Genomic DNA, 14,337 nt, shown 5'->3' with positions numbered 1-14,337 from the left:
GGTTGTGGACATCCCCTGAGGTAAGGATGGGCTGGGGGAAGGCTGCGGTGCGCACCTGACCTGCAGATCCCCAGGTGGTACAAGTAGGCTTGGTGGGAGCGTTGGCTGACCTGCCACAGGTTTCTCACCAGTTCCATCGAGGTCTTTGCTCCGGCAGGCAGTGGGTTTGGCATGCGGCTTCTGCTCCCCACGCATGGCTGGCACAAGGAAGACCATCCCCATCCATGCATGTCTGACAGGTTGGCTTGCAGCTGGATTGTCTCTGTGCAGCCTCAGGCCCGGTGGGAGAACTGAGGCCTCTGAATTAAAGTCATGGCTGAAGGAGAGTCACGAGGCCATCACTGGAAATTATTAATAATGTTTCTCTTCAAGACACCCACCAGCCATAATTCTGCTTGTTATCAAGATGTTTAGACCCTTGCTAGACACTACTGGAGTGATGGAGCTCCCCTCAGCACCAAGACTTGTGCCTCCTCGGAGCAGAGCATCACCAATTAACCGTCTTCTTTCAAATCACCCATTACAGAGTGTTGTGAAGAAGAGAATAATGGGCTGCGTTCACCTAGTCTTGGATCTCACCTGCTTCTTTACTCAATTTTAGTACGGTTTTGCCCTAATTTTGAAGTTAAATCAGACTGACCGCAAAATATTAGTTCAACTGCAAGGAGCTCCCTTTGTTCTTGAGGTGTTTGTGGGAAGCTGGTGATAGCTTGCCTGTAGGAGCTGTGAGCCTGTGGTAAGCCTGCCCTGTCCCCTCTGTGTGCTGCTGGGTGATTGTTATTCTTCCTACAGGACGTTCACGTGCAAGTTCCCAAAGAATTTAGTCTTGTCACCCATCTTGTTTTCTGCTGTGGACACGGAGGTGCCAGGGAAGGCTTAGGCAGACATGGTGGCTTACCCTGACACAGAGAATAGCTCAGCTTTGCCTCCTTTCCATGGAACCAGGTTAAACAATGTTATTGTGAGCCCGTTTGCTGGCTGAGCCAGGCATCCCTATGAAAACAAACAGGCTGTCTGACTAATCTCAGCTATTGCAGAAGTGATGTTTGCTGGCAGAGAGCACCGTGCTGGGAAAGGGGAAGAGCGTCGTCGGCATTGCTTTCTGAGGCTCTTGCCCATCGTCCTCAAGCTGAATGCACAATTGCTTTCACAGCTTTTCCTGGACTTTCTGATAGGGAAAGAGTGTGCAGCTCTCCCAGCTTAATATCAACCCCACACATGTGTGGATCTTCATTCTTTTCTGCTTGGACACTTGTGTTATTTCTGAGACTGCCCTTCAACTCTTCTCAAGAATTCCCAACCTACTGCCAGCATTTGGCTCATGCAACGAGATCCCTACTGGAGCAGTATTTCCCGTGATGTGTCAGTATTTGTGGGATTCACATCAGACCGCACCGCATTTACCAAGAGGTGGTCTCCTAGAGGGCCCAGTCTAGAAGAGGTGATGTGTGAAGGGGTCACATGAAAAGACCCAGAAAGCAGACCACCAAAATTATATCGTCTGATTTTCCCATGGTAATTGAGAAAATTGACGAGTACATTTTCACTCAGAAACCCTGGTTTTCACAGAAACCGCATTTTGCTTGGAAAAATCTCCAGTGATTGACCAGGCCTTGCCTCACCTAGCTGAAAAGCTCCCACTGCACTCCCCACTGGGGCCAAGAACATGTGGCATCGTCTCAGTGCAGATCAGCTTCTCAAACAGTTGAGCTCCCTGCACTCTACAGCCTTCTTCCAATGTCCCCTTTACATTTCTCCATGCCACTGAAGACCATCTGGGAGACCAAACTGAGCTACACCTAGCTGTGTTGGGTTGAAACACCCTGTGCGTCACTATCAGTTGCGTTTGCCAGACTGGCTGGTTGTCAGTTGGTTGTGCCAGGCAAATCTTAATCAAGAGCCAGGATCTGCCTAAAGATGTGGGGGATTTGTCTGAATGCAGCCTTTTATTCAAACCTTAGATTTTTTCTGGGGCCATGGGGAGCAACGTTTACGCCCCTTTGTAGTTCTGTTCAGGATTTTTATTTCATACCTCTGCCATGCAAAAGGAAACCTTCTGGTCCTCCTGGGCTCCAGATCTCTCTTCCTGTAGTTTCCTTGGGCATACTCTCATGAGGTGTCAAGGTATGAGGCTCTTTACTGAACCTCTGAGCTTCTGCTCAGGCTTCCCTTTGTTGAGCCACGGGAGTGATCTTAAGTGTTTGCCCTGGTCCCTTCTGTCCGACCAAGGAGCAGCATTCTCAAACCCTGGTGCCCAGGAGCGATGTGATGCACTCCTGCTCACCAGGTCTAGCCTCCTGCTTCCTTCACCCCAAACTCCAGGCTTGATACCTGACTCCAGGGAAATTGGTGCCAGCCTTCCCACTGATGCCAGCGGTGCCAAGATTTCACCCCATAGGAAGGATTAAGTCCTTTGTATATATATGAATATAAGAATTTAAACCTCATTTCTACCCCAGTAACCAAATGCACACACATCTTTTTATTTCAGAGCAGTTGCAGCATTTCTATATTTTTATCATACCAAATCACCAAAGACTTGTGTGAAAAGACACAAGGTGAAGAGAAGGTCCAAGGATGTAGCAAACAGGCAACATAAAGAAGTCCAGAATGAAGCACAATGCCACTAACCAAAAATCAAACAAAAATATCACTGAAAGCAGTAAAAGCAAATATACCCCTCCCAAAAAATAGCCTTCCAGAGTGCTGTCCCATCTGCATTGTTCTGTGTCTTCATTTTGAAATGTGCACTTCCAGTGATCCCAGAACTGTAGCTACTCCCTATATCTATCATTTTCCCCTCATTATTTTAATTCTTTTCTCAATCTGTTTTGGAGTTGGCCCAATAAGGATGAGCAAATCCTTCTCTATGTCTTTGAGCTCTTAATTGATATTTCTTCAACTCTTTTCAAAGCAGCTATTTTGGCATCTAGAAAAGATTTGGTGTCATCTGAGTGGTAGAAAATATATTTTAATCTTTCACAGCAGTGTTGTTTCTAAGATGTAGCATTTGGGGTAACAGATGGGGTGGCAAAGAAGTTGCCTATAGGGGCAGTGCTCTGCCTCAACTACTCTCCCGCCCGCTGCAGGAACTTTTCAATTAAACGATGAAAGATTTTGCAGCTTGATGCATTCCAGAGCTGCGTCTTAGCAATTGTTTAGCACCCAAATTCCCATGTAAATATTGACGGTTTTGCAGCATTTTGAAAATCTACGATCTACAAGAATATTCTCGTTCTCACTAGCGCCTTCGCTGAAGGCAGAGGTGCGCTCGGCTCCGGCTGTCCTGGGACGCTCGCCGGAGTGCTGTGCCGTCCCCTCGCAGGGCACCATGTCCTCCTCGGGAGCATGGACGTTGCACCGTGTGTTACCAGGCCTTTAGGACTCACAGACAGCAATCGTTGGAGGTTTCTGGACGTGTAAAGAAACCGTGCCCATGAGCTGAGCTCGTGTTTGCTGCGATGCCGAGGAGCGCTGGCCTGCTGGCTGGTGGGCGAGCTCAGAGCCCGTCGCCGAGGGTACACAACAAGGACGATGTGAAACGTCCCCGTGTGATGCTGGGGAGCTGCCTTCCTCCGTCTTCAGGATGTTCCTACGTGCCAGATGCAAGAGAAGCCGTTGTTCAGTGTAATCCTCCCTGTTCTCCCCCAGATCATTCTTCTCACTCCCGGCCAAATGTGCAGTCCTTTCCCCAGAATGAGATCACTCTTTCATGTTGCTTAAATAATCAAATCTTTGTCGTCTCTTTAAAGGTGTGAATCTTTTTTTTTTTTTCTTTTTTTTCTTTTTTTTCTAGACACTGTCGTGAACTGGCCTCACTTTTCAGCATTTTAAATGACATTTTCTGTTAATGGTAGCATAATGTATTTTGGTTAACAGTTGCACTGAGTATATGCTGTGATTAGGTGATGATATGCAGACTGTATTGCTTAAGAGTGACCTCTCTCCTTTTTCCTTAACGTAGCCTTAGGTTTGCATTTCTTTATTAGAACAGTTGACCACTACACCTCCAAATCTGATGGCGTTTGTATTTAATAACCTATATTTAAAATCAAGTCTCTTTATTTCTAAACAGGGCTGGTTTAGTCCTGGCCAGGTCTTTGTGCTAGATGAGTATTGTGCACGTAATGGAGTGAGAGGCTGTCACAGACATCTCTGCTACCTCAGAGATTTGCTAGAGCGCGCAGAAAATGGAGCTATGATTGACCCCACCTTACTTCACTACAGCTTTGCCTTTTGTGCATCACATGTTCATGGCAACAGGTAAGGAATTATTTTTGGCTAGCAGCTCCCTGCCAGCAAGGGATGACTTTGTCAGATATAGGTTTCCTTGGATAATGCACAACAGTCCCCAATTTGTTTTCACATTGGATGTTTGGCAGCAGCGCTTCTAGTGGCATAGTCGGTTTGTTTGTTTGTTTCATTGCTTGTTTAATGTAAGCAATAAAAATGCACGTAGAGGATCCAGAAATCGGGGTTTTTAACTTTCTTACCCAGGCACCTGCTAGATGCAGTTCTGGGCAAGCTAGAGTTGACGTACATGTGACTGTCACGGGTTGAATATAATGGAAGTAAACAATATACTGCACTGATTTAACTACTGCGTGAAAGGAGCTGACAAGCTGCAGCAGTGAAATTTTCAGCAGTATCAAACTTCAGTGCACAGAAGTGCTCGAAGCCCTCGGGCACCTCTGTCTCTTCGGCAGGCGGCGTGACGTCAGCCTTGGAATTGCTTAGGCATAATTGGAAAGTTTGTCTTGCTGCTGTTGTAAAGGAATTCCAGTTCCAGAAGCAGCCCATTCCTTTCTCTCAAATGTGGCAAATCTTTGATGGTAGGGAGCGGAGCTATGCTTTTTCCTTTTCTATTTATTTTGTTGACAGCTGTGGTTTGTATTGCAGCTTCTTTTTCTGGTTTGGTTTTGTTGTTTTTTCTGCTAAGTTGCATTGTATATTTGGAGATATTGCTCTCTATCCTGCAAAAGCTGCAGAAGAAAGGAGTGTTATAAAATAATTATGTGTTTTCATAAGCCCTCTGGTAAATAGCATCCTGAATTATGACACACATTGCCCAGGTTTCACGTTGCAAGGCTGCCGCTTGCTTTGCAGTTAGTTTCATACATCTTGTCATGGAAACCGAGTCCTTGCTTCCTTGGTTTCTTTTTTAGTTATGACTTTCTTTTGCTCGTTTGTTCCTTCTTTGCCAATTGTTCTTTGATTTCAGTTGTTTGCCTTTGGTTTAGTTTCCTTTTGTCTTGTTTTGTGCTTTTTATTTCATGCTTTTTTCTGTTTCTTCCACGTTTGCTGCTGGCCTCCCCCCGCGTGTCCCAATCACTCCCCAAAGCCACCACATGGCAGAGTTGCTTGGCGGGTCACAGCCAAGCGCAGAAGGCGAGGGGGGCAAAGTGTCTCATGCCTCTGCCGCTGAAGTGGAGACAAAAAAGGATTCCAAAAAGGAGTCCAAAAAAAGGAAAGATTCCAAATCCCAGCCGAATCCAGAGCCAAAAAGGTAAGCGAAGTGCGCAGTGCACAGCAGTGTGTTGTAGCTGGCGCCGGGCTCCTCGGTCACCGAGCACACTGGGCAGGCTGCGGGGCTGCGGCAGCCAGGGTTGGCCTCTGCTGGGACGCTTTTGGGTGCCCGTGTCCCCAGGGCATCAGGGACTGGTGTGTTCCAGGTGTGTTCAGGGGCCTGCATGCAGACCTGGCCGCACATAAAGCTCCCATCCATAGTCAGGAGGGAGGAGGCTTTGGGGACACCACCTGGTTCAAAGCCCGTTTTCCAAGAGCGTGTAATGGGGAGGAGGGTGGCTGCTGGTCACAGCTACCCCGTGTGCCTCTTCACAGGCTCCAGGACAACCAGAACCACAGCTTCCTCTTCACTGGGTCAGTGGCAGGAGGTATCTGATGGTGCTGTGGGGATGCCTTCCTGCTGGGGCTGGACAGCTGAGGGCTTGGCAAATCTGTCCTGCTTCAAGCTCCTTGGGATGTGCAGAGCCCAGTGCTGTGCCCATGCTGGTCCCTGGAGCTGCGGGTGGCTGCTGCACCTCACTGGGACACAGCTTCCAAATGGACAGCTGGGCTGTTAAATTTGGTTAAAATATGCCAAAAAAAGAACAATGTGCTTCATCCTGACTTAGCTGTCTTTAGACAATGGCTGTATTCAGACCAGAAAGCTAAAGGGACATGCTCCCTCTCAGTTGGGACCTGGGCATTGCGGGGCTGCAGCATCGCGCTTCTCCCCGGGACCGCAAGAGTTTGGTGCGGAGACTGCGGGGTGCATTTCCTGGCCTCTGCCATCAGGAAGCCATAAAGAACCGCAGGGGGTCTGCGGGAGAAAATGTGACTCGGTGTCTTTCGTTTCTACTAATAGAAATCTGAATAGCGAAGTGGAAGAGTCGTGATTTCTTTTCAGAAAGCTGCTTAGGCCACTTGCATCATGCACTGGAGAGCTGGCTGGCAGAGCGCGCAGAGAAGCCAATGTTTATCCGTGTGCTCGCTGGCAATCACGGGCTGTGCGTAAAGCTGGGTTTGCTTCCTCCCACCTCCCACATCCATACATTGCTCATCACCTTAGGGCTATCCGGGGGTCATACTCTGCTCGGCAGACCTGTAGCTCACTGCAGAGCAGAAAACGTCCCGTGTGTGTTTTGTAAAGGCGGGAGCATGTCCGTGCTTGGGACTGTGCAGCACCCAGCACCGCACCCGACAGCATCTTCCAGCAGATTCAAGTCAGGAGATTCTTTCTGTATAACAAAGGCTTCTTTTTTTTTTTTTTTCTGTCCAACCCAAGAAAGTGTTGATTTGATTTTCTCTATAAGAGGAAGTTACTCCACTTCTCGACAGAAAAAAAACCCACAAACATTGGGTAGTTTAGCTTTCTCCAGAAGGAGGTTGGCTGTCAGTCAGAATATGCCACCCGGTAACGAAGGTCGAGCAGGGAGATGACTCCATGTGGCTATCAATCTCCGGTATTAGCGGCAGACAGTGATGGAGCTGAGGTGGGCTGTCTGTTTGCATCGCGTTTGTGTAAGGTCAGGCGGCCAGACACCAGTCGCTCGCAGTCAGCGGGGAGGTGCGGGGAGGCTGCGCTCGGATGCCGGGGACAGCCCGGAGGTCGGGGCTGACAGGATGACAGGCGTCAGTGCGGGGACGCTGCCTCGCCTGTCCGGCACCGCGGCACCCGGGACGGAAGCGGGGCGGCTGCTGGTGGAAATGCACCTCCAGCTTTGGGCTGACCCCACCGCAGAGGCAGGTGACTCGGTCAAAGCAAGATTTTGGGGCTGGTTTGGAGCCCTGGTGCTTTAGATATAAGGGATTCTTTTTTTCTTTCCCTCCCTTTCGGCTCCTGTAGCTTATTCAGACCCCTGAAAGCCTGACATAATCTCTCCAAAAAAAAAAAAAAAGGCTGTAAATCCCTGCCATTTGCATCACAGTCCCCTTATTTTTTCTGTTCATTTCATCCTTTTTGGAGTAAAAAACGTGGTTAAATGGAAATTGCTTGTCCTGAGTCTTACCTCCTGCAGGTACCTGCATGTGCTATGCACAGGCTGTCAGAGGGGCAGGGGCAAGCAGCGAGCAAGCCAAGACTGCTAAATACCTGAATGATTTGCTGGTCCCAGTTCCTTGCTACTCACCAAAGCTGAAGAACTGGAGGCTTCTCGCTATTATGGCCATCGGCGATTTCATAGAAGGGTTTTCTCAACGAGGTATCACTGGCTGCCTTTTTTTAAGTTCTGCTGTTATGCTGTTAGGATTTCTGATGTCTGTACCTACACGAAAGGCAAGAAACACGTAGCATTCAGACACCCGACAACACCGGCTGTGTGTTTATTGATGTCTGTGTGCTTCTGGTACCATTACGACAGTATTGAGCCTGTCGCTTGCCTTTATCAACAGTCCTCAAAAAAGTAGCGGAGGCAAAAACAGGCACAGTTTTAAGAAGACATAGCTTGAGCTGAAATAATGAAAGGGTTTACATGACCCCCGGGTGTTTTCCTGCCTTCTGTTTCCATGTTCGTCTCCTCCCTGACTTTTGAGGGGGACAGCAGTGCTCCTGCACCGTCTGACACGCAGGGAGCCGGTGTGGTGGAGGAGCCTCGTTCCTCCCCGTCTGTGCACAAGAGAGGCATTGCAGAGCAGAGAACTGAGCTCAGCTTTCCAGGCCCAAAGTCGGTGCCGAACCCTCCAACCTCCATTTCTGTCCCTTTGGAAGCAATGTCTGCGGGGGGTGACCTTGGTTCCACATGTGGCTTGTTTGGATTTAGCCATTTAGCTTTCAATTAAATGTTCAAGTTGGCACCAAATGAGACTCTTTCCATCTTTGCTAATCTCAATCTTTTAAAAATAAATCTAAAATATTGAATGTGCAGAATGTGCAGTATTAGCAGACATAGAGCTTATCAAAATCAGGATGCCAGCCTGGATCCCCTGTAGTCTGATAGCATTATTCTTTGTGAGATGTTCGGTGACTTTTGCCCAGAGTGCACGACTACAATCTCTGTTAAGTGTCTTGGTATGCCAGTGACCTGCCCTTTGCCCTGCGAGCTGTTTTATGCTTTACAGCATAAAACTTGTTTTCAAGAAATAGCTCTCTCATTAGCGAGCGTTAGCATTAGCTCCCCTTAGTTTTTATCAGCTGTAAGCCACCAGAAATAATATTGTCATAGACCTCGAGGAACTGAAAAGGCTGCATAACGTATTCATAATATTTTCTTTTATATTCTAATTGCATATCTGGCTATTCCACATAAAGGCAAGACTTCCATACAGCTAATTAAAAAAAAAAAAAAGGAAAAAAAAGGGGGGGGGGGTATTTTGGTCCTATAAAAGAAGTGATAAACCCATCAACACGTCCCTGCACTCAGATGAGCAGCCCTGACTGCAGACCTCGCGGGGCGTCACGCCGTAACCCCTCGTTAGGTGCCGGCTCCGTATCGCAGCCAGACCCGTGATGACACGGCATGCGTTGCGGCCGTCTGTCGGATACAATCCGGCATCGCCCGCGACCGGCAGACAACCGGCTCGGGCTGACGTGATTCGTTGCAATAGGTGTAGGATGGCAGTGCTCAGAAGCCATCCGGTTCAGCCGCGCGGCATCAGGGCTGTGGATCGCACATGAGGAGCGATGAGCCGTGACTTGGCGCTGGCGTGGAGGGGAGCGGGAGCAGGATGAAGGCAGGGATGGCAGGACGAAGCGGCTCGCACCTTGGGCAGCATCGAGGGAAGCCCTGAGGAGAGCAGGCGGAGGGCTGAGCCAAACAAAGGGCTTTCAACCAGCGTTGGGCACGCGGCGAGAATTCCCTGAAGAAAGGGACGTCGGGCAAAACTGGTGTTCGCTGAATAAGCGTTTTCAAGGAGTCTAACCAGGTGGATTTGTTCAGATCAGCTTTGCACGGGGTGATGAAGGAGGGCAAGACAGGCAGGGTGCTCCCGCCCGCATCCCAGTGCGGCCAGTGCTGCGGCTGGACTGGTCCCCGTGCGGCCGGTGGGGCTGGCGCGGGCGAGTCCTCCCGCGAGGCAGCCTCCGAAAGCCATTCCTGACACATGCCGTCCAAGGCACTAATCATCCATGTTTACTGTATAGCTCATATGTGCTGCACCTGGCAAGCGGCAAGGGAGCTGAAGGCAGCACGTGTTTTATATTTGAGTTGTTACTTAAAAAATCAAATTATTTGCATCAGTTTTTGACATTGTTTTTTTTTCGTTGGCTCTGAATGCCAGGGCTCACAGTGCATGCAAAGATCTGTTTGCTACGTGTAAGCAATATTTTCCCCAGTAGAAAAAGTGTAGACAAGTTAAACATAAAAGGTGTAAAAGATGATCTGTCTTTTCAGTTGTAAGCCGCCATGGTATTTCATGCAGGCTTATGTCAAAGAGATTAACCCACTGGAGCTATACTGTATATTTATAATTGCATACAAATGCATGCTATTGCTTCATAGATTAGTCTTTGTTAAAAATCATTTTGATATATTTGTTTTAGCAGCATAACTAGCCCTGGGGGCACTGGGTATAATTAGAAAAGGGCATGGGGGGAGGCGGGGCTTGTAGAATAAAGCAGTGGCCTTAGGATCACAGGTCCTAATTATAATTTATAATTAACCCTGGAATTTGCACAAACCATCCAAGCTAAACAAGGACTATCGTTTTCGCTGTTTAAATTGCAACCCCTTTTCTAATTTCACCACCTGCTTTGTTGATGTTGTTGTTTTTGTGGCTTAGAACTTAACAACAAGGAGGGATTAGGAAAGCAGCATTTAAAACTTTTCATATGAAATATTTACGTTGTGAGTTGACTAGGTTTGAGCCAACATAATGAATCTGCAGCAGAAGGAGTGATCTGAAACTTGTTTACTTATAATTAAATTTTTCCTTATTTATTTTTCTTGCCTTTTTTGCCCTTCTGCTTTCCTCTCTGCCCACAACTTATGCCGTGCACCTCGAGTGTCCGTGAACAGGAGCTGTAGATAACCAGAAGAAATGGTGTCTCCACTCAGACGGAGACGTGTGTGCTGTTTGTGGACCTGAACTCACAGGCTCAGACCCATTTGTGCCTCTGCACATACCATGTAGAAGCAGAGCTATTTTTCACCATTTTGCTCTTCTCTCAGTTCCCGTCACTGCTTAGCCCAGTGTTAGGAGGACGTGGTTGTGCACTGTGTGTGAGCACATTCGTTTCCCCTGGCTGCATTCGAGCTAGCCTTGCTGCAGAAACGCTGCCTGCTGGAGGAGTTGGTGAGGCTGTCCACCCGATAAGTTATCAAATATAAAAGTTGAGCTGGAGTTCTTTGTTGAAAAGAAAATCACCAGTAAGCATCAGGACGAGCTGGTGAGACTTAAACTTCTCTTGCAGATTTTTTTCAGCCCCATCAGCCATGTACTCGAATTGTCTAGAGCACAGAAGTGAATCTTAAATTACCGCAATGCTAAGCTATATACCCTTTGTGTTCTTGCGAAGGGAAAATAAATATGTTCCCTCAAAAAAGATTGCATTTTCAAAGTATATTTGACTTGCATATTTAATTAGGTTTCAAAATTATCCAGCTAATAAATTAAGTGCAAGGCTTTTGGTGGTGTTTTTCCAGTTCTATGTATATCCTGCATTTGTCACTAATTAATGAGTCCCTAATGCTTCAGCTTCTGGGAAGATGAGCAACAAAGATTAACATAACTAGTAAATCCGAAGATGTGCAGCTGGGTTATAGTATTTGAAATTTGACAAAAACATGGGAAGTATTATTATTTGTGACATGGCTCAAGATGGGGGATTGTGAGGAAAGCAAAGATGACAGAACTGGTGCTAACCACTGTGACAACAACTTGAAAAGCAGCCGACATGACATCTTTCCTATCATGCTGCCGAAAATGTCAACTTTGTGAAGGACAGTGAGAAAATGGTTTGCCGAAAATTTGAAAGGTAGATTCAAGAGATGCTCATCATGTCAGATGCAATATAGTCCACAGCTGGGTGAGAAAGGGAGTCCTTGCAGTGGTGATGGCTCTCGGTTGGCAGGCCCTTCCAGACATCCGCACTGCTCCAAAAATGGCTACAGCTGACCTGTAGATTGTCTCAAGTTTGCAGGAGCATGATACAGGAGGGCAGCGTGCCACTTACACCGCATGGCAGGCCCTGTGTGACGGAGTGGTGGCCAGGGCCACCGGGCTGGACATCTTCCTGCCTCACGGCAAGCCGGCGGCCGTGGGCTGAGCGCGGGGGGAGCAGGCCGCTCGCCTGTGGGCTGGGTTTGCATCTTTGTGAAGGTGGAGGGACGTGGTGACCCTGTTTTGGCCATGACTTCGTTCTCCAAACCCTTCCTTCTTCTTCGTGTGGGTCGGTGCTTTAAAACCAGTGCTTCCAGAGCCACACCGCTCAACCCGGACGTGGCCGATGGTGGTATGTCAGCAGGCATCTGGTGCCCCACACCACTCGTTACGTGCTAATAGCCAGTTCTGACAAAACTGAAGCCCTTAAATACAGTGAGAAGCTATGATTTGTGTGGACGGGCTACGACCCAACCCAAGCTGTCAGACACGGTCCTGATCCTCCCTTCACCAGCATCAGCAGTGAGTCGCCCAGATCTTTGCATACAGAGCTAGCTTTTTTTTTTTCACATGCCACTGCACTCTGCTTGCAATTAAATCCCTTGAAAATGTATTTTTAAAACTGACGATGATTTTAAAAACAGCCTGGATGCTTACTGTCCTCTCTGGGAGAAGACTTCATCCAGACCCACGGAGGTAACCGCAGCTCCCTCCAGCCTGTCCGTAAATCTCGCCGTCGGAGGTTACTGACCCTGCAAAGGGTAACACAACTTTCAGACCATTTCCAGTCCACCAGCAAATCACTGCCAGGGCAGGCGGCTTTCACTGCCTCGTTTGTCAGCGCTGACACAATTAACCCAGTGACACCGCGAGTTGTTACGGGTACGGGGCGAGAACTGGGTGGCAAAAGTCAAATGAGGGTTTCAACCTCGCCCCTTCGAGTAGAGCATTTATCGCTGTCTGTCCTGAATTACCTGCTCCTCTGCTTGGCAGCAAGACCGGCACTATGAGGTGCACAGCATAACAAAAGGCAGGGACGTATCTATCTGAGTATTCAATATTTTATGGAATTTTGGAAAAAAAAAAATATATTAAGCATCTTCAGACATTAAATTTTGCTCAATATCTATTTTTTTCATTTTTTTCCTTTTTTTTTTCTTTTTTTGTGGCTTGCTCATTTCTTCAAAATAACCAGTCCTAATTAGGTACTAATGAGACCAGATCCATACTTCCAAAAATGTTTATGAAATGTATTCCCCAGATAAGACATTTTATCTAAGTTTTAGCCTAAATCTTTTTCCTTTTTTTTCCATAATGCACATCTGAATTTGGCAAACAGTCAAATAACAATTTCTGATGAAATGCTATTTAAATTTAAATACATCCCCTGATATTCAAGTATTTTTTATGTCCATATTGTAAGTTTTATTTAATGTATATTTAGATTTAAGAATATGCCGTGAATATCATGTAAGGTTTGCTAGTTACTCTCCTGAAATGCTTTAATCATTTATTCACCTGTACTGGAATATCAGAGTTTGTATTTATGACATTGAGAGCTTACTAAATACAGGGTCAAGGAGAAGTGATTGTACAGATTTTATTGCTTTTCATTTTTATCGTTTTTTTTTTTTTCTCCTAAGTTTAGGGCCTTTGATTCTTTAAGAGGAAAATAAAGCCAACCAATTAACCCCTGACAGGAGGTTCATTAGAAGCTTTGTAATCCCTTGCCAAGTCTTTTGTATAACCAAACCAGTCTAGTGCTGAGGATTTATGCAGCTTAGGCTGAACACTGGAGGAGGCCTTTAAGTAAGAACATTTGTTCAATTTTAAGACGCCTTACATTACCTACAGAGAGCCTGTGCCAGCAGAGTTGCCCAGGAGTACACAAATCCGTAGACTTTGCTCGTCGGTAATGGGGAGCGGCGCTGCCGATTGTCTGGCTCGCCGATCCCTTTGGCGGCTGGATTAGGCGCGCTCCTCTCCCTGCCTTCCTCTGCAGCGAGCTTTGCCGTGGGGCTGCGGGGGGAAGGAGGGCACGGCTGCTTTCGGCTCCGGGCTGGGGCTGCATCGGCAGAGGGACGGGGTGCGGGAGCACGGGGACACCCGTCACGGCCCCGGCAGTGCCACGGCAGCACCCGCTGCACACTGTGCTCGGTGATGGACGAGGAGCACCCGAGGCAGCGGAGCCTGGGGTCTTACAATGCACTCCTGTGCACGCACCAAATGCCAGAGAGTAGTAACTCATACTCCCTGAAAATCGGTGGTAACGCGTGTTGATTTTTATCCCTCAAACTGAAATGAATGAAAAGGCATTGCGTTTTCAGGTATAAAATACTTACCACTCTCTAGGTGCATTTCAGCAGAGTATAATGAAGATGGTTCACTTCGAGAAATTATTGTAATAAGGTGATTCAGTGGTTCTGAAGGAGTACAGGATTTTACATACAAGCCTGTTGTCAATATTCTTTATATTGTGAATTGCGTTAAATTAGCAGCTGAATTTTTCTGCAGAAATTAAGTCCGTATTTTGCCAGCAGTGGGCCCAATCCTGCGGTGAAAGCTGGCATTGTGCTCCTTGTTATATACCTACATTTAAGAAGGGATTCTGTTTTTTAAGGTTTTCCTGTCACTGAAAAAGAAAAAAAAAAAAAAAAGAGGAGGGTGTGGGGGGAGTCCATGTACAAACTATCATTCTGAGAGGGGGGATAGGATATTTCTTGCTTTCTTGCTTTCTGATACCTTTGTGGTCGTGCTGCTGTGACTGCCGTGTCTCGGCTTGGCACATGCCCTGTCCTG

The 14,337-nt window shown here is 47.3% G+C and overlaps 1 protein-coding gene across 17 annotated transcripts in view; it reads left to right on the top strand.

The window, feature by feature from the left end:
- Window positions 1–14,337, top strand: part of CADPS (calcium dependent secretion activator) — a 200,035-nt gene that overhangs the window by 119,750 nt on the left and 65,948 nt on the right. For all 17 annotated transcript variants that reach the window (XM_035337803.1, XM_035337795.1, XM_035337800.1 and 14 more), the window contains one exon: window positions 4,076–4,263. In XM_035337803.1, coding sequence (XP_035193694.1) covers window positions 4,076–4,263 — 188 coding nt within the window. The remainder of the gene's footprint in view (window positions 1–4,075; window positions 4,264–14,337) is intronic.

Source organism: Oxyura jamaicensis, chromosome 12 (assembly GCF_011077185.1).
Source record: "Oxyura jamaicensis isolate SHBP4307 breed ruddy duck chromosome 12, BPBGC_Ojam_1.0, whole genome shotgun sequence".
Lineage (NCBI taxonomy): Eukaryota > Metazoa > Chordata > Aves > Anseriformes > Anatidae > Oxyura > Oxyura jamaicensis.
Note: the sequence above shows the minus strand (reverse complement) of the source record. Positions and strands in the feature narration are given on the sequence as shown.